This window comes from Poecilia reticulata, chromosome 2 (assembly GCF_904066995.2).
Source record: "Poecilia reticulata chromosome 2, P_reticulata-male-v2, whole genome shotgun sequence".
NCBI classification, from domain to species: domain Eukaryota; kingdom Metazoa; phylum Chordata; class Actinopteri; order Cyprinodontiformes; family Poeciliidae; genus Poecilia; species Poecilia reticulata.
Window position 1 is genome coordinate 7,583,245 of NC_088831.1, and position 24,537 is coordinate 7,607,781.

At 41.5% G+C, this 24,537-nt stretch overlaps 1 protein-coding gene across 3 annotated transcripts in view; it reads right to left on the reverse strand.

Moving 5' to 3' along the window:
• pard3ba (par-3 family cell polarity regulator beta a) overlaps positions 1 to 24,537 on the reverse strand; it is a 129,781-nt gene that overhangs the window by 53,733 nt on the left and 51,511 nt on the right. For all 3 annotated transcript variants that reach the window (XM_081616616.1, XM_081616624.1, XM_081616621.1), the window contains 8 exons: positions 23,112 to 23,297; positions 20,772 to 20,933; positions 19,563 to 19,649; positions 15,228 to 15,339; positions 14,251 to 14,386; positions 12,888 to 12,988; positions 10,357 to 10,401; positions 1,885 to 2,100 (listed from right to left, as the gene is read on the reverse strand). In XM_081616616.1, the coding sequence (XP_081472742.1) occupies positions 1,885 to 2,100; positions 10,357 to 10,401; positions 12,888 to 12,988; positions 14,251 to 14,386; positions 15,228 to 15,339; positions 19,563 to 19,649; positions 20,772 to 20,933; positions 23,112 to 23,297 (1,045 nt within the window). The remainder of the gene's footprint in view (positions 1 to 1,884; positions 2,101 to 10,356; positions 10,402 to 12,887; positions 12,989 to 14,250; positions 14,387 to 15,227; positions 15,340 to 19,562; positions 19,650 to 20,771; positions 20,934 to 23,111; positions 23,298 to 24,537) is intronic.

Genomic DNA, 24,537 nt, shown 5'->3' on the forward strand with positions numbered 1-24,537 from the left:
CGCCCATTTCCTGCACACGCCTGTGGCTCTGGATGTTTCTACTCCAGACTCAGTCCACTGCTTCCTCAGGTCCCCCAAGGTCTGGAATCGGCCCTTCTCCACAATCTTCCTCAGGGTCCGGTCACTTCTTCTCGTTATGCAGCGTTTTCTGCCACACTTTTTCCTTCCCACAGACTTCCCACTGAGGTGCCTTGATACAACACTCTGCGAACAGCCTATTCGTTCAGAAATTTCTTCCTGTGTCCTGCCCTCTTGCTTGAGGGCGTCAATGATGGCCTTCTGGACAGCAGTCAGGTCAGCAGTCTTACCCTGATTGCGGTTTTGAGTAATGAACCAGGCTGGGAGTTTTTAAAAGCCTCAGGAATCTTTTGCAGGTGTTAGAGTTACCTTGTTGATTCAGATGATTAGGTTCATTGCTCGTTCAGAGAACCTTTTCATGATATGCTAATTTTTTGAGACGGGGATTTTGGGTTTTCATGAGCTGTATGCCAAAATCATCAGTATTAAAACAATAAAAGACCTGAAATATATCAGTTGGTGTGCAATGAATCTAAAATATATGACAGTTAAATTTTTATCATTACATTATGGAAAATAATTAACTTTATCACAATATGCTAATTTTTTGAGTAGATACATTTTTTAAACCATGAGTGGTTTAGTTTGTAGGAGTTGGGCAACGTTGACAAATTGGTGTAAATTAATAATCTAGTAATTTAAAATAAGTAATCCACTACTTCCTGTTTCCCTTGGGTAAAAATATGATGTGATGCGGAATTGCTTCTATAAGCCATTCCTCAAAATGGGAACGAAAAGAAAACATAGCATTCTAATAAAGTGGATATTTTTAAATGTTCATAAGTCAGGAATTTTCTACTGTAACGAAGCTACTTGCCTACAAAGAAACGAACAAAAAGATAAATCAATGGTGGCATAATTAGTTTCGATAATTCCATTAAAATAAAAGTTACATTAGAATTTATTTCATCTAAATTTAGTCAGATAGTATTTCGGAACTTCTACTCTTCTACCAAGTCTTCACAACATGCCAAGAAGAAGCTTTTTCTTCCTTACTATCACAAATGTAAAAACATGGAGGTTGTAAATTGTACTGGGACTGCAACTGGAAAAGTACAACTGTGAGAACACGATTGATCATTTCAACTACAAAACACTCCAGGTGTGAAAAACATCCCATGCTAACCACTAAGTACAGAGAAATGTTAAAGGAGATTAATTGCTCTCCTCCTGGCAAAAAAAAGAGGTTTGTAAAACTGAGAGCAAGTGTACCAATAATTGCCACAGGTGTTAATTTCTTATTCCGCACTGCGTAAAAGTAATCAAGTTAAAGATTCAATCTTTTTCACTTTTTCATGGTGAGATAATGCAACTGGAATAAAATGGTTCCAAAGGGTTTTTACACACATTTACCTGGGATATGCATGATTTAAAGCATCAGAAACAAGATTTTGAGATTTGTTCAGGTCGGCAACTGATGATAGATCTAAACTAAATATTTCCAGTCAGTTTTTAAAAAAAATAAAAAAATAATTCAATCTGTGCTCCATTTGAATCACTGAAAGAAATTACACCAAGATCAGGTGTCTGCACGGCCAGGAGGTGAAGCATTAAAAAAACGCTCCTCTAAGATATAAAGTCACTCTTTTCTAAATTGCTGAGTGGATAAAATCATGTAGCATTTCATTAAGGTACTTAGGCTAAGGAGTGTGTCCTCTCTTGGCAGGCCTCCGGCTCTTCGAGTGCCAGTGTGTTAAAAAGCTTCAGGGATGAGCATCAGAGCATGGTTGGTAATTTAAAGTAGATACATTGTCTCAAAAAAAAAAAAAAAAGTTTTCATTGTAGCACCTAAGTTGTTTTTATTACCGTCTTCAGAGGGTCCGTCGTAGGATTTGTCAATGGCGATGCGGAAGCTCTGGTTGCACGCTCGACCGCGGACAACGTGCGGCCGCGGCCGGTGGAACGGGATCTGAGCCTGCCGTCGGCTCTGCTGCGCCTCGGACATGGCCGTCTGGAGGCTCTCCAAGGAACTGGACTTCACCAGGCCGAGGGTGGGACCCAGCGCTCCTCCGAAATCGGACTCTTCGGAACAAAACAGACAACAATGCTTACTTCCATGAACATTTGCCAAATCTACCATCTACTGATTGAAAGAAGCAAAACTCCATTTGCTGCATGTTTACAGCAACTCCTACATGGACACATAAAACAGTTACAAAGTCAGTCTTCCATCACGTGAAGAACATTTCTAGAATTAACGGACTGATGTTCTAGTTTCAGTTCATCCAGAATGTGAGTTCTCAATTGAGCTAAGCACCTCAAATCTGGAACAAACATCCAGAAAATGACAAAACAGCCAAAACACAGTTTCTCTAAATCAACGTTAAATACCCACCTGTTTGGAGTTGCTTTTAATCACTAATAAGTGGAACATTAATCAACATATCTGATGTATATTTGCTTGATGATTTTCATGAAGGCATTGGTTAATGTAATATTTGTTTCAGTTTGATGTTCTCATGATTTACGCACTTTGAACTGCCTTGTTGCTGAAATAAGCTACACAAATAAACCTGACATGACTTGAAATGGATGTATAAACACATGCAATGCTCTGAGTGGGAAGCAAATATTCAAATTTCAGTGGCTGCAAATGTAATTTTTAGTGGGCTAATGCAATTATGATGATCCCCTCCATAACACTGGATGAACTTAAATAAAGATATTGTAAATATTCAGATACAAATGAGCTGTATTGGAGCATTTAATGGTGCTGGGAATCCCCCCAAGGCCAATGTCCTTTAATGTTTTACCCAATTCCCACAATAAAGCAAAAGATGACTGGAATGAAGAGATGGAGAAAAGCCTGGCTGATGGATGGGGGAGGAAGTTTTGCTTTGAATTAGTAATGCAGCCTCGACTAAAATGAGATGGAATAATCTTATTGGGATCACAAGCTTTTAGCAAAATCTAGCCAACTGCTTACAAAACATTACATTTGTACACATCTCCCAGAGTTATATTTCCTTATTTAATTAAAGGGCATGTGCATTAAACCCTCTAAAAATGAATGCTGCCTACAATTCAATTTGGAGAAAGTTTACTTTCCATAAGAACTGTGGAGAATACATTTCAGCGGGAGTGGAAAAGGGTACTTTAATAATTCAGTATACCAAGTGTAATTAATCTCTCAGACACGCCGAGGTTACACTCGTGGTTTAAAGGCTATATTTCAGCCTCAAATATAATCAAGACCAAATGCTCTTATTGCAATATTTGAAATCATGCCCAAAACACAACATAATATTATGCAATTAGATTTTATCGTCTTGCAGTAGCTGTTCAGCACCAAAGTAGAATATTAATGAGGTGGAGTAAAAGTGAAGTATTGTTTTTTTTATTCTTGAATCATCAAGGACTTAATATGAGAAACATGTACATTTAAAAAAAAATTATTTTTCTAAACGCATATTTGCTTCAACGTCCTTTAGCAAATGATACCTGTACATCAGCAGCCTTCTGCCTTTATTCTAGCTGAATATTTGATGAATTTACAACACTAATTTGATGTAAATTAAAAAGGTGGATTAAATTTGAATTAAAAAGATGAAAAATAAAGGTAAAAATTAATGATACATATGTATAACTAAGATAATTATGTGGATGAGAGAAAATCCCCAATAAATTCAAACTTCTGCATTAAACTGATTAATTTTAACATTTATTCACGTCACTTGGTGTAAGTGTGGATGGAATAAACTCAATCATTGAACTTATTTATGAAAAAATAAATAAAATAATTTCAACTTGATATAAGTTTGTTTCTTTTATGATAAAGTAAAAAAGTAAGAAAAATAAGACCTGGCAGGAAAAGGCATTAAGTGGGAATGAAACATAACCAAGGAATTCAAATGTCTCTCCACAAATTAGAATATTATCAAAATTTACATTTATTTCCACACTTTAGTTGCAAAAGTAAAACTCACATCCTTTAAAATCCTATCACGCTTATAGTTTTTTTTTTTTTCCACTGCACATTTTTCTTCCACTAAACTTCCTTTCTTGGGTATAGGACTTTCTCAACACATTTTTTGTTTTTGGATGTCATGGTTCTGTAGGCCACAAGATAAGATGTCTACATTAAAAAAAATCCTGTCTTTGTTCCAAGCAATATTATTGTTTTCCAAGTTTCCCTGAAGTAAATGAACTTTTTGATAACATTTTACTTTACTGAGAGGCGACCGGAGGGAAATGAACTGCACTATAACTGTATTCAGGTGAGGTGTGGCCTCCGTGAAGGCGGATTCAGCCGGGAGACGAGTCACCCGGATACAAAGGAAGGAGATAACAGAGAAAAGAAAGTAAATGTCAAGAAGAAGATGCTGCTGTCAAAGAGGCATTCTGACATTCATGCTCTGGCAGAAATTGAAGGACAGCTGGGTAAGAACGAACCCCTCCAACAAAGAAAAGCAACAAATTCATCTCAGTCGTACAGAACGGGAGCAGCTTTTTTTCCCCCGCTCTCTTCCATAGGAAAGACTTCTTTGGATCATGGTACTCACTTCTAAAGCCTTTTTTGTCGTTTTAGATGCTTCTAAATCTTCGAAGTCGAGCCAAAAAAGGGGAGGGGGGAGTGAAACTGAAGCGGCGATGGAGTCAAAGGAAGAGGCAAAGTAAGCGAAGCGTTGCTGCCTTTTAAGTCCCAAATTGACTTTCTGAGAGGAAGTGGGATTTATGGGGAATAAGGGGTTATAAATAGAGAGGCGGGAGCGCTCAGGAATAAAACGCTCAATTTGAGAGACAGGATTTGTGTCACAAATGTAATTACGGCTGTCCAGCTCACAGCCTGATAGAATTAAGCTCCTTGCCAGTGCACTGCGCCACTATACGGGGAAGCTGTGTGTGTCTGAGCATGTGGGCGGGTGTGTATTTATTACCAAAATGTGAGAATTTTCATCCAAGTCAGTGGGTTGGGGGGGCAAAATATTCACAATACTGCTTCTATGAGATAGTGGTGTGTGTCCTTGACCGTCTTAGATGAAATAGAAGAAATATGAGAGCAATTCGCTTTCGCTGGAGCGTGTTTGCGCAGCACTCATTCCATGCATGTCAGGCGGCTGCGGCTGGAGGTAAATGAATAATGAGGGTTTAATAGGACGGATGGGACGAGAGGAGAGAGAGGTGGCTATCATCGCCAGCTCGATCCAATGGAGGGTGAAATCGGCGTTTATCACATATCGCCGCCCGCCGTGCCAGCAGATGCTCACTCGGATCCGTTCGCATCACGTCTGCCTGATTGCCGCCGGTTCAAGCGGGTGCACATATCAGACAAATGACTTAACAGCCAGATTATAAAACAAAAAAAGAAAAAAAGTCGATGCCCTTCACAGACGTAAGGCTTCTCAATCCGAGATTGCGCTGTAGCATCACGATCTCACTTTGTTAAGCTGCTTTTAGAAGCAACAGTTTCAGGAAAAAATCAAAACTGAGCAATGAAAGATGATCTTATTGTAGTCCAAATAGTTCGTTTATGATTTACCCTGGAGAACAAGATGCTGAACTGAAACGAAAAACATAAATAAAACACCTGCTAAAATTCTGTGTACACACGCAATAAGTATCACATTTAGTTGAACGCCCAATCATAACCTTACATTGTCTTCGCTACCAGATGTTCTCTTGTGATTAGCAGCTAGCTTTCTGGAAGAACTTTTGAAACAACCTCATATCACAGCAATCTACAGTAAAAATAGGTAAAAAAAATAAATAAATAAAAAAAAAAAAAGCTACTCCGCATGCAGTCTGTAAACCCACACAAGAGAACGTCCACCTGAGCATATTCCCAACTCGCACGCATCACACAGTGTGACTTCTCTGGAGGTTGGATGCTGTCGTGCTTGTATTAGCAGACAGAAGTGAAGTCTTTGCCTAGAGTGTAGCCGCAGGGTCTTTCTTCACTGAGAGGGACTGAAAGGACTAATGCAACACCATCATGCTGCTTTGTTCAAGAAAAAGATCCTCTTTTAAAAGACAGAGAGTGACACACCTGTAGAACAATATATCCTGGTACAACTTCCTCTGAAGTAATGAACCACTCAGGTCCAACTGGTTGTAATAACAAGATATGTAGGTAGATATATAAAAAGGGACACCTGGTTTATTTCTAAGGTGCAACAAAGAATGCAAAAAAAATCCTCTGTACTAGATAAGCTCCTAAAAGGAGGTACCAAAAGAAAAAAAAAAACAGTGCACTTCGTAATCAGGTGGTATCTTGAGGAAAGAACATTATCCTCCAGTCAAGAAGTTAAAGCTTGGATGCAAATGGGTCTTCCATATGGACAATGACAGAGTCAAAGTGATTACAAAGTGGTTCAAGAACAAAAGAAGTCAATATTTTAGAGCCAACATCACAAAGTTCTGATCGAGACAATTTGGCAGCACATCTAGAAAGTTGTGTGCGAGCGAGATGGCCTACAAACCGTAAGTTCTGTAAAGACAAATGAACCAAACTATTCTGAGATGTGGAAGGAAGCAACATATTTGACCCAATTTGTTCAGTTTAAAAAGGAAATTTTACCACATAGGAAAATGTATGAAAATATTTGAATTAGAAGATAATTCAAATTATTGAATTTGAATCATCTTCCTCTAATAGGGAGCCTAAAAACTCCCTATCATCCAAACAGAAACTAGTTTTTAAATTTTCTTCTTTGACCAAATAATTTGGTAAAAAAAAAGGTAAAAAAATAAATAAAATTCTTAAAATCATGCATTTAGCCTGAATTAAATAACTAAATACAATTGTCATGGTACTTCAAATACTATTAAAACACTCATATCAAGTTAGCTCCAAGAAATATACACAGACTCGCTGCCCAGAGTTTCAACAGCATCTTAATACACATTTCTGATGGATTACAATGGCTTCACGCCATGCAGCAAACTGCAGAAAGGTTGCCACAGTTACAAAGAAAAGTGTCCCCTCCATTAAAACTAGTGGAGGTTGCTGAGTGTGTTACAGAGGCTTCACACCGGCTTACCTGCAAGAGGCTGCATCCAACAATAGGGGCTGTAGCTCTTTGAAATAGATGCAGGGAGCCGGCACATGTCCCTAGCGTATTTACAGAAGCACACACACACTTTTCAATCTCACACCTAATCTCAGGTTCAGCCAATAAAACGTGAAGTTGATGTTCAGGAAAGCGGTAAAACACGCCCCGACCGGGATGTTGTTGAAAGCGACATACTGATGCAAACACCTGCAAACGAATGCGTGATTTAAGTGTTTGTTTCATTTCCAACCTAATAAAAGGTTTATTTTAAATATAGAGGACTTTAAAAAAAATAAGGTCAGAAAATGTGCAGGCACATGTTTAAACAAGCAAACTGCTCTTACAAGGGACTATTTTTAAACATATTATGCCTAAATTGATCATGCTATTATATATAAAAGCTTTTTTTTATCACTGAGTGACAGTAAGAAAAATCCAAGGTATCACCTGCCATATCCCTTAAATGTTGAGGCGCAGCAAATCTCATCTAATCACCCGACAAACCCGACTTCAAATCAAATTGCTTCATACAGCCGTACAGCTAGCAAAGGCAAATCTAATCCATGTTATGGCCAATCAAAACTCTCCTCCACTTAAAGACCAGTTCAATCATTAAGCTTCCTCCCGTCACTCTGTGAATGCACTCAGCTACATCAAAGGCAGATGCGGGAGCTGGATATGTAGGCGTTGCTTCGGCAGTAATTGTGTTTAGCTGTTTAGATGTATGAGGGAATGTGAACATATGGGCTGCGTGTATTGAATTGAATTGTAGGCAGCTTCGACCCAGATGAATAACTCTAATAACTAGAGGGGACTTTAAAGGCCATTTCATAATTGCGGCCTACCTTTGGTGGGTTTTACGGCATGGTTGAGGGGTAGGCTGAAGTATGCAGAGGGTGGCGCGTGCCATTTGTGGAAATACATGGTGCACAAAGGAGAAGTGCACTTCTCCTTCATGAAGTGTACAGCACAGATTAATGCAATGGAGCCAACATGGACTACATCTAAACACTGAAACAGGAAAAGCTACAATTATTTAGGCGAAGGACTTGATTCAGGACACAGAAGTGCAGAAACAACCAGCATGCATGAAGCTATCTGCATACTGGGAGCGTCAGTGGGCGAGGAGGTGGGCGTTTCAGCTGGAAGAGCCCCCAGGTGTGGTGTAAGAGGGCTAGCTTGCTGCCTGCTGAGATGTTAGATTCTCATGAAGAGAACCGGAGGGCAGAACGAAGGAAGAGCTGTTCACAGGGCTCACTACACACACGCACACACATAAAAACGTTGGGAAATGCTGTCCTGGGTATGACTCGGTGGAGGAAACTCCGAGACTGGAGCATGTTCACCATAATCACATAAGACTGGAACAGATACAGCTGCAACAGAGCAGGGAGGAGGATGGAGGGGGGTTCTGAGGTTCTGGGGGGGCAGGGTCCTAAAAAAAGAATCAGTCTGCCTGGAGAAAAGGAACCAAAGCGAGAATAAAGAGAATTGGATGTAGAACAGAGAGGAGGATAAAACGGGAGATAGACGAATGGTGTTTGGGGATTGAGACGGAGGGAAACCAGTGGGAAGATGTGAAAAAATAAATAAAACACTGAAAGCAGAGAGAGAAATTAAGCTCAAAGCTCCATTGACGACAGCTGAAGAAAGCGATGGAGAGAACGGTGAAATGAGAAGAAAGAGAGGGAGAGCCGGAGGAGCGGAGCGCACCTCGGAGCAGGTTGAGCCCGAGAGGAGAAAAAAGGTTTTAGCCAGATTAAAGAAGCCAGGCGGGCCTCTTAAGACCATCCGCCTAATGAAATATGTCAAAGCCCATAAAGAAACACTGGGGCCATTTAGGAAGGCGGGCGGTGGCGGCCGCATCGGGTGGGGCGCGGCGCACCAAGCCGGGCAAATATGCCGCATCAGCAAAAAATGAAAACCATAGCAAGAGTCTGTCAATACGCATTAGCCGAGACATCGACTGGAGAGGGGACGAAGAAAGGAAGGAATGGATCGCTTTCTTTATCATGGACCTTCAGCTATGCTGGAATAATCATAAAGAGAAGAAAGAGGGAGAGAGAGGAAGAGAGAGAGAGACAGAGAGAGAGAGATGGTGGGAGGAGTGGGAGCCACTTGTGGGAATGCTGAGTATAGAGAAATTCAGGTCGGCATGGGGCCACTTCCTACGGGAACTTTAATGATCGACTACTGAGAGACAAGACAGCAGAGGCCCGATCCATCCATTTATCCATCCACTCATTTGTTCATCAATCTATTTGTGGATAAATCCATGCTTCAGTGTCCATTTTACCTCCACCAATTCCTGGAGTTAAACAGCTCATATTAAATTAGAATATCACCAAAAAGATGACCCAGTTTACTAATTTATTGTTATTCTTAACCTGAAAAAGTTTCTTATGGTGTAAACAATCATTAAACATGAAAAAAAGCCTTGTTTTTCTGAGAATGATGTATCAATGGAAGGTTTAGTGGAAGGAAAACATGTTGCATAAGTATCAGGGTGTTACAAGAAATGAATAAAAGCCCCCAGAGTGTTTTCTTTTTCTTTTCTGTAAGCGAAGAAATCAACTGAAAAATGATTTAAAATATTTATCAGCATGTGAATGTCACTTTTCTGAAACAAATTACTGAAATAAATCTCAATGGTTTTAAGTGTTGCTTTACAGATAATGTTGCTTTTATCTCATTCAGTTTAAGCATCGATGCATGAGAGATTTTTGTTCTTTAAATGCCTGTTGTGTTATTTTTAGACTCCATTTAAAAAGATCAACAAGTCTACTTGGTGCTACTTTTATTCTCTGCTTGGTGCTACTTTTATTCAATTTCTGAATTTTACACTCTTTAAAGCTCAAGTCAGCAGTCTGTGTGCCGTCGTTGCCACGCTGACGTCTTGCTTGAGCTTTTCTGCTGCTGCAGTCAGACATGTGAAGGCACTGTTAGCGAATAAAACATGGGCTGCACTTTGATCCGCCACTCTTCACTGTGAGCAGCGCTTTTGTGCCGGTTTACCTTAAAGTAGACACTTCTCAAATAAAAATGAGGCAGAACCGAGTGCGAACAAATAACTGCAGCCGAAGCAATTGTGATGTAACGCGGCCGCTGTCAGCTGGGCGAGGATTGAGCGCTGTGGGCTTCCTGACCCAGACGGCTGTAAAGCAGCAAGAGCTCACACACTAAGTGCTTCACAACTCAGCTGTGTCAGCTGGAGCAGCGGCGGATGGAGGGCAGAGCCACGAGAAAGAGGAAGAATAAAGAGAATGTTTGTTTAGAAACCACTCACCGTTTCTCTGCCCCACCAGTGATCCAACGTTGCTCTCGTCGGCCACTAGGACAAAAATAAATAAATAAATAGCACACCTTTATCATGCAGGGGAATATATTCTGCAACACAAAGCGGCGCTCGGGCCGCTCCTGTGCTTTGTGCCGCTCCACAATTGGTTTTTACTGGTTCATAACGCTGGATATGAATCCCTGCATAACTCGGCGCACGAGCGGCGGCGCACGCTGCGAAGAGGAAATGAAAAAGAAGCAAAATATACGAAAAGCAAGGAGGAAAAACGAGAGCAAGATAAAGATGAGACAATGAGAGAAATGATAAAAAAAGGAGCCTTCGCCCCCACCTGCAACAAGGCCGAGGTGGGCCGTGGGACACGATAATAGCTGCCTAATGAAAACCTATTTCTCTTAAATAATCCTTTTCATTTTTTATGAAGGCAAATTTTCCCAGCGGACAGATGAGGGAGGCGGGAGGGATGGGGAGAGGATGATATTAGAGAGATGGAGAAATGAGAGGGGGAGAGATTTGGTGGGACCCAAACAAAACAACAGAACAGAGGAAATTTAAAACACCTGTATGATGCAAGACAAAATAAAAAAAACAAAAAACAAGAATTTCCTGTGTGCTGTGAGTGTCAGATAAAATTAAATTGAATAGTTTCAAAGTTTTGGAGAGGAAAAAAAAAAGTCTTCCAGGCGGCATGACCCTGTCAGATAAAAAAAAAACAAAAAAAAACTCCATTTTCTGAGAGGAGAAGATAAAAGTCTGCATGGCCAGCAGCCAGCTTGGGTCCTCCTGCTGTAGCGGGAGGGTACAATATAAAATCCCTCCTTTAACTTCCAGTCAGCTGCTTTATATTAAACAGAATAGTCAAACTGGATTAAACTGGTGCTTCTGCATTAAAGAATGTGGGTAGAAATAAATTATAACCTCTGCTTTGAGCAGATTCTCTGATTTTCTTCATACAAATAACCATTTAGTCCTCGATTCTAACATGTAGATTTTAGTCAGTTGGATGATTTAAAACAAAAAGATTTTTTTTCTTAATATTGCCCAACTAAAACTAAAAGCAAGTGAGTTTCATTCTAAAGCTTCTCAAGATAAAAATCATGAGTCACTGCTCTTTCTGTGCACTTCAAACGTCCTATAGCCAATCCAGAAAGCATTTTCCTAAAGCTTTATGGGGCTAATAAATGCATTAGGAAGGAAAAAAAAAAAGAAGACGAGTTTTCCATTAGATGTTCTTTAAAAGTTATGTTTTACCTTTTTACAATTACGAGCTAAAGCCTCTACTTGGTGCAGAGAAAAGAGCTAAGCTTTACTGGATCCAATCTGTGGCGTTTTTTTTTTTTTTTTTTTTAGAGTTAAGCACAGAGAGTTGGAGTCAGCAAAGCCTCTGAGTCAACAGTCGTCTTCGCCGAGGCATCCAGGGTCAATAAAAGCTGCTCACCTCCTCGTGTCAAGTGGTGTTTAATAAAAAAAGCTAACCTGCTGCACAGCGCGACTGCAGCTCAGATACATGCGACCGTAAGGACTGACATGTGGGAACCTCTTCTGAGGAGAAAAACCATTTGTCTCCTTAAATAAAACCCGTCCAGGCAACGTCAGCGACGCCTGTACGCACACATGCACATGCACACGCACACACAAAGCCCAGCTAGCCACCTTTTTTCATCTCTGAGTACTTTAGAGAAGAAAAAGATGAATAGAAGAGAACTGATAACAGAAAAAAAGGGATTGAAATGGAGGACGGCCAGAGATGGAGATAGTAGCCGTAGAGGGGTGACGGATAGTGGAGTGGGTCCTCAGTGGGATAAAGCGGAGCGTGTGTGTGTTTGTGTGCAGACCACCCTTGTCCATAATGAAAGCCAATCAGCTTGGGTGGCAGAGGGGTGTGCTGCAGGAAGAAAGCCAATCCACTGAACCTAATGAACCGGGATTGGAAATCAGACCGAGGCAGAGAAGAAAGAAATAGATAGGGGAGAGCGAGAGAAATGAAGTCATCTGCTGAAAAACAAAGAGCTGAAAGAAGAGGAGAGATAAACAGAGATGAAGGGGGAGGCAAAAAAAAGAAAAGCAGAGAGCAGGAATAAAGAAAAACAAGAAATGTGAAAGAGAACAAAACAAAGATGGAGGATAAATGACAGTGGGAGAAAGGGAAGGGTCAGCTTGGGTTAATACAAGGAAATCAGCGGCGGCGTCCTCAACTTCCACACACACACACACACACGCCGCAAAAAAAATGATTAGAAACCTCAACCAGTTTGTTCACAGGCGACACACACATTACTTTGAGCACACATGCTCTCCCAGTTTTGTCGGAAAGCCCCCCGGGGCTTATGAGTTCAGGAGGTCAAATCCCCCCCAGGTTGGGGGGAATAATGGGAGCAGAGCACATATCACAACAAAGCAATGTGCTGATAAGAAACGTGTGATCGCCATTTGGATTCCAGCTTGGAGATGAAACCAGTAAGTCAGGCCGGGTCGTGATGAGCGGAGGCGACAGTATCAGTGGGAAGCGATGGGCAGCTCACCCAGGTCCATGCTCTTGGAGGTTCTGTTGCGAGGAACGTTGTCCTTTTCCCTGATGAACTGTCTGCTTACATAGAATGCTGCGGCCATGCTGGGCTCCTCGCTGCAAAAAAACAGTCACAGCATCCCATTAGTTCACTGCTCAGTTGCTCAAGTCAGATTTTTTGTTTGTCGTTCATGCTACTAAATAACCCCAAATGTAATCAGACTTTTGTGTGAACGCTTTATGTAGAAGAAGAACGTTGATGTCACACAGCAGCGCTCTGTTTACGGAAGTGATGATGGATGGAGCCAATTATGGATCGACTTTAAAGTTTGTTCAGCAGCGGGAGCCGACGGTATCATCACAAGATCAGAACAAGACGTAGAAAGCTGATAAAAAAAGAAAAAAAGAAAGCACAACTAACAGCAACGGCCTTTTGTGGAGCATTGACTCTGTTTGTAGTCGAAGCCGTGAGAGGTCTGATTGTGATGTGATGAGCTTCAGTGACACAGACTTCTTTCATAAGTTCATAATTATAATTTTCAGGCATTGTTAATGTCCGGTCTGGTTTCTGCCGGCGCAGAATTATGACGCATGTCTCTCATCGATGACATAAACGCAGGATAAAATGCAAGAAGCGGACCCAGACTGAAAACAATCGGATAATACGATCTGTAACACATCTAAAAGTTGCTCAGAATGTTTTTTTGGGGGGTGAAAAGATCAGAATTGGGCCGTGAAAAAGCAGGATATGGGTCGCATATAGGCCAAAAACAAACAACAAAAAAAGCGGATTTGGGTCACGTCTCCCTGCTGTGTGAACATAGCCCAATTCAGAAAGAAAACAAATGATTAACCTGCTCAAATTCGGTTTTAACTTCTGCTGTCACCAACTACACACAAATCCTAAAAAAAAAAAAAAAAAAAAAAAAAAAAAATCGGATCATCGGATTGTCGCAAAAACCAAAAAAAATTTGAGCATCAAGACCTGCCGTATGAATGCAGCCTTTGACAACAACTAGGATCTTTTTACTTTTACCATCAGTATTTAAGTTTGTGACTCTTCCAAAGAACACAAGAGAATTATCTGCCTGCACTTTAAGTCATTATAGAATCATGTGTTTTTTGGAATAATAGTGACACATGACACATGTTTTGTTGTTGATGCGGATTGGCGTGTACACATTTTTTAAAATCAACAGTTTGACAGTTTTCCAGAATCAGATGTCAGTTTTCAGTTCTTTAGTGGAAATTTTAAAATGAAAATTAAAAGATTTTGTCAAAAATTTCTTGCAGGATGGATGAGGCGTTCTTGAAACTTGCAAAACTCCGACTTCCAGACTAGGAGCCGTGTGTTTCTCCTTGTGAGATGAGGAGGCTACCTGTAGTGGGATGGAGATGGTGGCAGGTCTCTGCTCATCTCCTCCACAGAACCAGGGGAGGGCGGCGGGGGGAAGCCCTGCTCGTCATCGTCGTTGCTGTAGTGAGCGTAGTTGCCATTGGTGGCGGTTGCTGGAGCTGAAAACAAAACATCATCAGGATGCAAATCAAAGCAGTTGTCTGAGCAAACCAAAAAAATAAAGGTGTTAACTGTTTATTTTTGTGTACTTTCATCTATTTTTATTGCTTTTCTGCTATATCAAAGGTAAAGCCACTTGAATTACCTCTAACATCAGCCTGGAAGGCAATAAAAGCTTAATGCGCACTCAATTGTTTCTTCTACTGTTACATATTGTATAGACCATTATGTGCACCTTTATCGCATAATGAAAGAGCTTTACATTAAAGGAAAATAAATGCTCCCATGTACTCCTGAAGTACACACGCAATAACCCTGTAAGCCTTTTCCCTGCTCTAATGCTTCAAGTGTGGAGAAGAGAAAGAGGAAACAAATGAATTCAAACCAGTTTGTTAGTTTTTTAACAAACCAGTTTTTTTTTTCCCCCTTTCTTTTTAACACAACAGCATTTGTGCTGCATAATACCCTTTATGCAAATCTGGCCCACTTAGGAGCCGTTTCATCAGAGTAATGATTCCAAGGTCAGATCTTTTGCACATGAAAAGGGAGCATCAGTAAAACATAGTTAATGACTTCCTTTCTCCTGCCATAAATATGCAAGCATGGGACTAAAAAGGAGATGCAGAGATGGAGCTCAGAGAAGTAAAATAAATGCAGAGAACGGCGGCTATGGTGAACAGCTTCGGAGAGTTTAGGATGGGCGCAGGCACATGTCCCGGAAGCGGGCCAACGCACACAGACAAACAGCGTGAGTACACTCCCAGCAGCAGATAACGGGAGTACACAAACACGCCGAGTGTTGACGGTTCAGGCGGACAAACAGAGCCGTTGCGCGCTCACCGCTGCGAGAGTCGTCGTGTCCGTGGCCGGTGGTCTTCGCCGGCGCGTGGCTGCCACCGTTGACGGCGGACTCCGGGTTGGCGGTTCTGGCGGGACCGGAGGGACTCGGCTCCTGTCAACAAAAGAACAGAACGGCTCTAAAACTGTGTCGCATGAAAAATTGATGAGTCGGCATCCAGCAGAAGATTCAAAGCGAGTTCAGATTGTACCCACAGGACTGGATGATCGGCTTTTATATTCAAAACGGGAAAATAACCGTTTTTTTTTGCAACAGTTACAACTTTTTACAAAAAGTCTTTAGCGACTTGGGCAGAACTCTGATTATTGGACCAGAAACTGTAGAGTTTATGTCTATTTAATGATCTGCTGGCACTCAAAGCAAATTCCGATCATTTTCAGCTGTGTTGAATTTAAATAGAACTAGTTTGGTGGTAACATCATGGAGTGGCTCTGTTTCACTGCTAAGAAGGACGATTTCGAATTACTTCACATTATTTCGAACTAGATAGTTGCAAATTGGATTATTTCAAGACAGTGAATCTAAATGAAAATCAAAACTGACTTTAGAGTTACTGAAGTTACTCTAAGTTACTGAAACGAACAAAGTGATTCAAAATTTTTCTTTTCATCTACCATATCCGTTGTTCATGTGACAAATGAGTGCAATCAAAATGAAGTCAGTAGTTGTGCGAAAATAATCCAATTGTCCAAACAAAGATTTACGCTCCATTAAAAAAATCCAAAAAAACACAAACAAAAGAAATCACAAAACAGTCAAGCTGCTATTGATGCAGGAACAGTCGCTGTAAATTCTCAATTTAATCTAAATATGATGTTTCTTTTAATGTTTGAATTCAAATATCTGCAAAAATGTTTAACCAAAAAAACAACAACTCCTGAGAGCGTTGACAGGCATATTATCAAACAGCCACCCAGCTCTACAAAGGACCCCCTGCTCACAGACCGAGACAGCTGAAGGGAATCAGTGCTGCTGGAAGATGAAAGCAGATTTTTCTGGTCAAACAGATGGGAAAATACACAGACCCCCACCAACCAACCTCTTACACACACTTATTTAAACTAAAAACGTAAACCTAAGAAACGCTGCCGAGTGAGGGAAGGTGTTCCAGTAGCTTCCAGGTATCAAACCAGCGGGTGGGGGGAGCATCTCCAGTGTCATGCAGTCCCTGGGGTTTCATTAGCGGCACCAACATCTTAATATACCATCATATCACTCCGCTGTCAATCACTCCGGCTTCATATGTGAGCAGGAAGCATTTACACACCAACTTCTGACACTCCTCCTGCATCTGTCAGCGACATAAATCCTATGATAGCCCCCACAGCCCCTCCCATCCCCGCAGCTATCCCTCCATCTTCCCATCCATCCCTCAGTCGGAGGCCTTTGAAGCAGAGTGGCAGACAGCCAGTCAGATATCTTAATCCCATAACAATAAGGCGGGAGTGAGGGGGGGAGTCAGGGAGGTGGTAGCATTCAAGAGGTTTACGTTAGAGGTAGAGAAAGATGTCTTGATGTTTCTGTATCTGTCAAAAAATTTGAGCTCTCCTGTTTCAAAATGAGACGAATAAATGCATAGAGATAAGTATCCATCGCAGTTTCTCATGACGCACACATTGATGTGTTTTATTGGGTTTTTATGAGGCAGGCCACAAAAAAATATTTTTTTTTAAATGGTGAAGTGGACAGAAAATCTGATACCATTTTCATTTTTCTTTCCAAATAAAAAAACTGAATGTCATCCCGTGAATTTGTATTGTGACCCCTTTAATATTGATCCCCTAAAAAATACATAAATAAAAAATCTAACTTATTTGTACTTCCATTTACATTTAGACAGGAACTTTGACTAGACTGTTGTAATGTTCAAGTCCTTTGCAACTTCTGAATTATTCCCTACAGTATGACGCTGCCACCACCATGCTTCACTGATAATATCTACAACAGAGTCCGCAACACTTCTTTATGATGCAAATCTATTATGCTGTTTGTACTGGATTTTTTTAATATATATTGAAGTAACATGTGCAAGAATTTTCAGGTTTTCAATAGCAAAAAAAGTCTGAAAACTGAAATGTTTCTATCCAATTCCAGCTCCACAATTCTTTGTGTTGCTCTATCTAATTAAATCCCAATAAAATACACAAAGGTTGGGATGTGCACAATGAAAATGTGAGAAAAGTTCAGGAATAAAAAAAAAAAAACATACTGTTGCGACACAGTTTATCTTCTTTTTCTTTTTGAAAACTTTTACAAATTATAAATTTCTCTTCACTTTATTCATGGACCAATTTCTGTTGCACTAACCAATAGTCAGAAATAAAAGTATTAAAGCATGTTCTTGTCTTTTGCAAGACACTGGGTGCCTAAAGGAAGATTTCGATTTTTCTGCTCCAGACAATCGGGGGGTTCCATCAAACGCTCCTACAAAGCTATGCAGATCTGAGCTGAACCTTGAACTGTGCTCGAGAGCATTTATCCAACGGCTTGAATGATGAACAAAGACACAAACACAAGCCACAGACGAGATGTAAACGCCATAGTGGGGCAGGTCGACCCCGGTCGGCTCGGGAGCCCTCCCAACTCGCTACTTGGCTTCCACACGTTATTACCGAGCATCTGCTTTAGCTGCTGTGACGCTTCCTTTTAAAGCCTTTGAAATAATCATTCAGGGTTCAGCACAGAGATCAGCGGAGAGGCGAAAACGAGAGCAGCCATTTTCTCCCGTTTGTCACGCCTGATGTGTTCCTGATCAGGCGGTGCGCACAGGTCTTCGGCGTCCTCTCAGGCAGGTGATGTGAGCGGTGATCAGTGTAGGATTATTTTATGAAATGAGAATTGAGAAGCTGAAATATTTCAAGTTTGTTTATGAACAGTAGTAAGATAAAGTAAGAATATTTGTTTAAGGTTTAAAGTTTCTGACACTGACTTCTGTTAAGGTAGTTGAACTTTTTTTTTTTTTATAAAACTTTTAGAAGGGTTTAATAATTATCAAGTCTGCATTCCCCCATAAGTTAATTAGTATTTGCATCTCTAAAGTTTCTGATTCGTGGTTGTAAATAGAGCTAATAACTTAATGTGTTTTGATCTTATCACATTATTAATACAGGCTGAACTCATTAATTGTTCAACTAAATCAGAAAGTCTTATAAAATATTTAATATTAAAATATTAATCATTCAGCAGTGGACTTGAACATCTTTGGGTTTTCTTGGGGTATGGTTATTTTCCAATGGGAATTAGGCATCAAGTTGTAATTGAGCAGGTGCCAAACATGACGAAGAGGGGAAAAAAACAAAAACAAGAGACTAGGGTGAGAAGATAAAGGATCAGAAAACCCAATATCATTTTACAAACAGAAGAGAGCCAGAAGGAAGCATCTGAAAACCAAACAGAAACGCAGACAGACAGGCATGCAGGAGTCTTCAGATTGGCTTTATTTAAAGAAGAAACAAGCAGGTGAGAGGAAAGCAAATAGATATTTATAAAAAAAGAATATGAGAAAGGCAGAAACAAGCCATACAGTTTGATGAAAACCCAGTAAAGTGTAATTGTCAAAGCAATATGACAGAAAACAGAAGCAGTCAGAAGCACCAGGCGATGGCACAGAGATCACATGACTGAAAACTAAAAAAAAAAAAGACAGAAAACCTTACATTCATATTATTCCTGAGTTCATACTAATGAAACTAATGCAAACTAAATCCAGTCCTGGAGGGTTTATTTTTGTAAATGTATTAATTCAGAGTCCGTCTGAGAGCTGCCTGCATGGTGGCACGGTTGTGAGCATCGTTATGCGAGTGTGTGTTTCTGTTGGTGTGACTGTGGCTGCCCTTCCTGCTGTGAGGGGCCGGGGCCCCGTACATCTGTCCCGCCATTGCTCGGATGTTTTCGATGTAACTGCGGCCCTGAACGTCGTCCAGCGTGTGGTTGCGTGCGTGTCTGGACTTGTCTGCGTGACTTTGCGCGTTATCGATTCTGACGCGACCCTGATGCGCGTCTGCAAACACGTGGCTGTGATTCTGTTCGGATTCCTCCCCTTCCCTGTTTAAGTTGCCCGGGGAGAAGAACCCAAACTTATTTGTCGCGTTCGACTTGTGTGCCTTCCTCCTTTCGGCATCGAAACCCCGACATTGGTCCGTATGTCTGGGTCCATACGTGTATCTGGTGTGCGTCTCCCCCGGCCGTTGTCGGCAACGCTGCCTGAGGCTATGAGGGGGCGGCTCAGACGCTCGCCGCCTGAGCGTGGGGAGGAGGAGGAGGGAGGAGCGGCGAGGCGGAGCAGGTTGCAGCTGGCAGAGGTCACCCACCCGTACCTGATTGCTGGAGCCGGCTTTCACGTTGGGTTGATGGCTGGAGTTGGTGTTTGTTGCCAATCTTGTTGCAGAGTTGCCGCTACCGCCCTGGGAAAACGTGAAGATGTTAAATATGAGTAAGCATTTTTCAGTTTTCAAACTTTTCCAGCATTGCTTTGGTGACAAAAACGATATACATAAAGTAAAGAAGACGGTTTCAATTCCCTATTTTGTGATATTTATTACTGTTGTTCGTAAGATCTTGTAATGGTATTCTACATTCGACAACAAGGACAAGGTAAACTAAAATATAACAAAATTTTATCCAATGAAATGTCTCTCTTACACACGTTCTATACTCCTGACTGGTTCGAGAAAGATACAAAAAAAATCTCCAAAAATGTTTTGTCTGGACAGCCAGCATTTGAAGCAACATACTTCAAGAAACGCTCCAATTTTCTGAAAAACTGAATTTTCAGTCTTCAGTAGCTGTGATCATCAAAATTTACAGAAATAATAAAATAACTTTACAAGATCTAACTAATCAAATCTTCCATACAATATTCATTCATAATTTTCACCCAGAAGTACTTGTATTATATTAAGCAGCAATAGGCAAAAGAATTACCTTTTTTTTTTACTATTTTGAGGAAAGAAAAGCAGCCAGATATTTTTTTTATTCCAGTTGTGTAATATGTCAAATTTCTAACCAACATGTAGGACAGCTGGCTAATATCTAGGCTGTAGTTGCATTTTTTAAGTCTAAAACTATAACAAGCAACATGATTCTCAGCTGAATTATAAATATTACAAATTTTCCTGCCAAAACGGCGGTATTTACTTTTAACACGAAGTCTTTGAACAGAAGCAGCTGAGGATTTCATAATGCATAAGCAACACTGAATGTTTCATTTAATAAAAGTCACCAGACGAAAAGTAAGAGCAGAAGACGTGGAAATTTTAACACGATGCCCCACATTTACAGAGCTTCAAAGCAGAGAGAAGTGGCAGAGGCATATCCAGCTATTATAGAGTACACTTCTTTTTAAAATTCAAACATGGCTGCATTAATTTGTCATAACAGCATGATTTGTTTTAATTCACAGAACTACACAGTGACCTTCTTTACATTTGTTTTTCTTTTTACACAAGAATATGCTGTAAAAACAGATTTATTCAGACAGGAACACAGTAGTTTTCAGCAACGCTATTAAACGACTTTAGCCTCACCTGTCTGGATGACCGGAGGACCACCAGTTGGATGGTTCCCCGCATGTTCCCCTCTGATGACATGGACCGAATTAGCGTGTCCATGGCGGTGTGGTTGGAGCGCCCGAGCAGCGACTCGCCGTTCACAGCGATCAGTTGGTCATTCACGTTTAGCCGACCGTCCTGATGTGGAGAAATTAAAGGAATACTTTATTGGATTACTGCTACATCCCATCAAAACACCGTGAAGTTTGTGGTTATAACAGGACAAAATGTGGCAAACCGGCTAAGGGCTGTGATATATTCTGTTACACAGAATATAAAATAGGAGAAATGGGACAAGGCACTGATTAAGTTTTAAAAGTAGAAAGTGAAGTTAGAAACTGGAGGGAAGCTCTGAAATAAATGTGTGTGTGTTTGAGAGATAGAAAAGAAAATGAAAGAAGGGTGGGAGAAGGCAAGAAAATTGTGGAGTTAGCAATCTACTGAGAGCGGGAGAGCCATGATAAATACATAGAGCAGCTAATGGAATAGCCTCTGTGGGCACTAAATCACTTCTAAGTGTTTTAAATAGCAGCCTTTTGTAGAGAGGCATCGCAGAGAGCTGCCCTGCAGGGACAGAGAGGAGGAAGAGATGGAAGCAGGGAGGCAGAGGGAAAAACAGGAATAATAACGATGGAGAGCCTCCAAGACGCACTGGAGTGAGTGTGTGGAGTCATGAGCGCCCTATTATGGTCAGTGCTGACCTCTGACCCCACTCATTAACCAGGCACCGCCTTGGCTGACCTTAAATCTATAACAACAAGAACGCACACGAACATGTTGCTGCCCGTTAGCAAAAACTCAAACCAGTCAGAGCTGTTCGGGTTTCTGACCGTTTTCTCTGTGTGAGAGTTTAGATTTATGGCCATAGCCCGACCCAAACACGACCCGATATTATTGATCGGGTCTGATCAGGCTGATGGCTCTGCAGCATATTTAATCCTACAATACATCCAACACAGGGTTGGATTTTTTTAAGGCTGATCTAAACTCTACCATGTAAACTGTGGTGGCTTCAATTTCTCTCCCCAGCATGATCTTTGGAATGATCAGGGATGAAGTTAGAAGAAGTTTTTTAAAAATATAATTAAGGCTTGGGGCCTGACAGTCCCAAAAAACTTAATAATGGAAATGGGTTGGATCTCTCCATGACTCGTCTCCGTCTCCGCCCTGTTTCCTCTCAGCCTCTGTGATTGTGTCAGTCAGGCTCAGGGGAGATCCTTCGGCGCCGCAGAGATTCATCACAGCCCTTAGCCGGTTTTCATTTGCATCCATCAACACGGTGGAGGAGATGCACACACATATTTATCCGTATTGTGTTCCCGCTGAGAGCCCCCCGCTTATCTTTCTCTCTTTCTACAGCTCGATGATGCTCCTTTCTTCCTTCTCTTCTTTTTTTCCTATCCCATCTCATCCCAGAGACCTGTTTCGCAGCCAGCCGGAGATCTTTTGCTTTACTAGGCCGTTCTGTCTGAACGCTATCCGCCTCAACAGCTGTCGGAAAACTACTTCTAAAGGAGCTTCTGGGAGCCGACGCCATCTGGCTGTACTGATCCCAGACCAGCCGTTTATCTCCAATGGCACAGTCGTCTCCGTTCCCGCTTGTCGCGCGGAGCAGATCTGGGAGCGGGAGAAGTTTTGAGGCGAGGAGTGGGGTATTGAGGCCAAGTGGCGAAATCTCCAAAGTGTTTTTTTTTTTTTCCTGATGCACTCAGAAGTTGGAGAGAGTGCTGAGTGATACAGATAAGACGGCTGCGGTGATTGTGCAGCGAGGCCGCTAGGGGTCAACGGGTGTCAAAGATCAAGGGAAGCAAGAAGGGAGGAGGGACACAGCGGCGGAGAAAGACAGGAAATGAGTCGGGGGAGATGAGAGGAAATGGACAGATGCAGAGGAAAGAGGGAGGAAGAGTCAGAAGGAATAAGATGGAAACATTTGAAGCTTAGACTAGATGTTAAATATTTAACAAAATTCATGTGTTTCACCATTTTCAAGTTGTTCGACTGTTATGAACTTCTTGAGGTGAGCAGCTTGGTTTCAGAATTGGTTGCTGTATTGTGTTTTTTTCAGCAACGCCTCATTGCTGAAAGGTGTTTCACAAATAAACTTGACTTAAAGATTTGGATCCTGCAACACAGAATATTTTCCTATTGAATATATTGTATTTTATGTCTGGAAAATGACAGAAAAAGGAGTATAAATGCTTTTGGGAGACTGAGTATTTCATGTTTTGTGCTTTGAACACCAGTTGAATTTTTTTGAACTGCAACGCTTCGGGTTTGGTACAGTATGTTTCTTGGGTCATCCGTTTCCCAGCTCACCTTATACGCAGCCCCTCCGTGGATGATGGACTTGATGAAGATTCCCATATCCTCTCCAGTCTCCCTCGACCGGTTCCCCTTCAGGCTGACGCCCAGGCCGGCCGAGCCAGTCTCGTTGAGCGGGATCTCGTACATCAGCTGCTCTTTTCCTTCCTCTATCGCTTGACTGCTCCTCTCCTCCCCTTTCTGAAAATATATATATATTTTTTTTTAAATAAGAAAATAGAAAAAGAACCTGTAAACAAGCCACAAATCTGAGCCTTATACTCCACGCACATAAAGCCAGCTTAACATCATAACCCCCGCGCACGATAGCTGATTACTGATGTGGGAGCGCCATATGCGGCTGATAAGGTGTCTGCCAACAGTACATTGATTATATTTAACACAGGAAGCCAGAAAACATGAAGGAAGGAGGAGAGAGACGGATTAAATAGTCAGATAGAAGGTGGCTGCGGGGAGGAAGAAAGAAAGCAAGCCACTGTAGCGAGGTTATTCCATTTAGAGATGAAAAGCAGACGGAGAGAGAGTCATTTCTAAAGGAAACATAATAACCTTTTCATACCTCCTCCTGAAGCACAGTGGGGGGAAGGAGGAGGAGAGAAAATGGGGAAGGATGGCAGAGAGTAGCATTTAAAAGTAATAACCCATCCCTGAGGTATACCCACTTCTTCTCCCCCCTTACTCTTTGCATTTCATACAAATCTCTCAACCCTCTGACTCCTCCACCTGCCTACTTCCTACAGGTCTTTTTTCCACATCTTACACCCACCCACGCCTCTCATCCACTGCTACTTGATAGCAGGAAAATGACCATGGCGGGCAGCGGGGAAGGGGAAAAAAGCGAGAGGAAAGTAAAATGTCTATCATTAACGGTTGCTAATGCGCAATTTAGTCTCCTTGAGAAAAGAGCGGGTTCGCCTCAACGCCGATCGTTTCAGAGAGGCAGAGGAAGGTTTTTTTTTTTGTGTGCATGATTTTGTAGGAATATACAAATATCCATTAAAGCGCTCGTACCCACTTGTCGCACATCTGAGGAGGCCCCGATGGGATTGCAGGAGCCTTACGTCAGACACCTTGATCGGAGAATTCGCCAAGCCGAAGGACGAGTGCGTCCTCTTGAATGGTTTGGCAAAACACTCACGGCTACATGAGCTCCCCACTCCAGTTTTGCTTATAATCTTACAGCCTCTTTTCCTGTCAGATCTATTCCTGAACTGCCGCGGCTTAATTAAAACAACAGGCTGTCGAAGCTTTCAGGCTGGGAGGGACACTCTGCCCTAAAGTGTGAGTCGGAGCTCTCAAGTCACTAAAGGTAATGGAGCGAAAGAAAATCCTGAGAAGCTGTGACACGCTGATCCATTTAGTTCCCCGCTTTCACCGCCGTACAATTGGGTGCTTATTAATTGCAGGCTAATAGACTGTA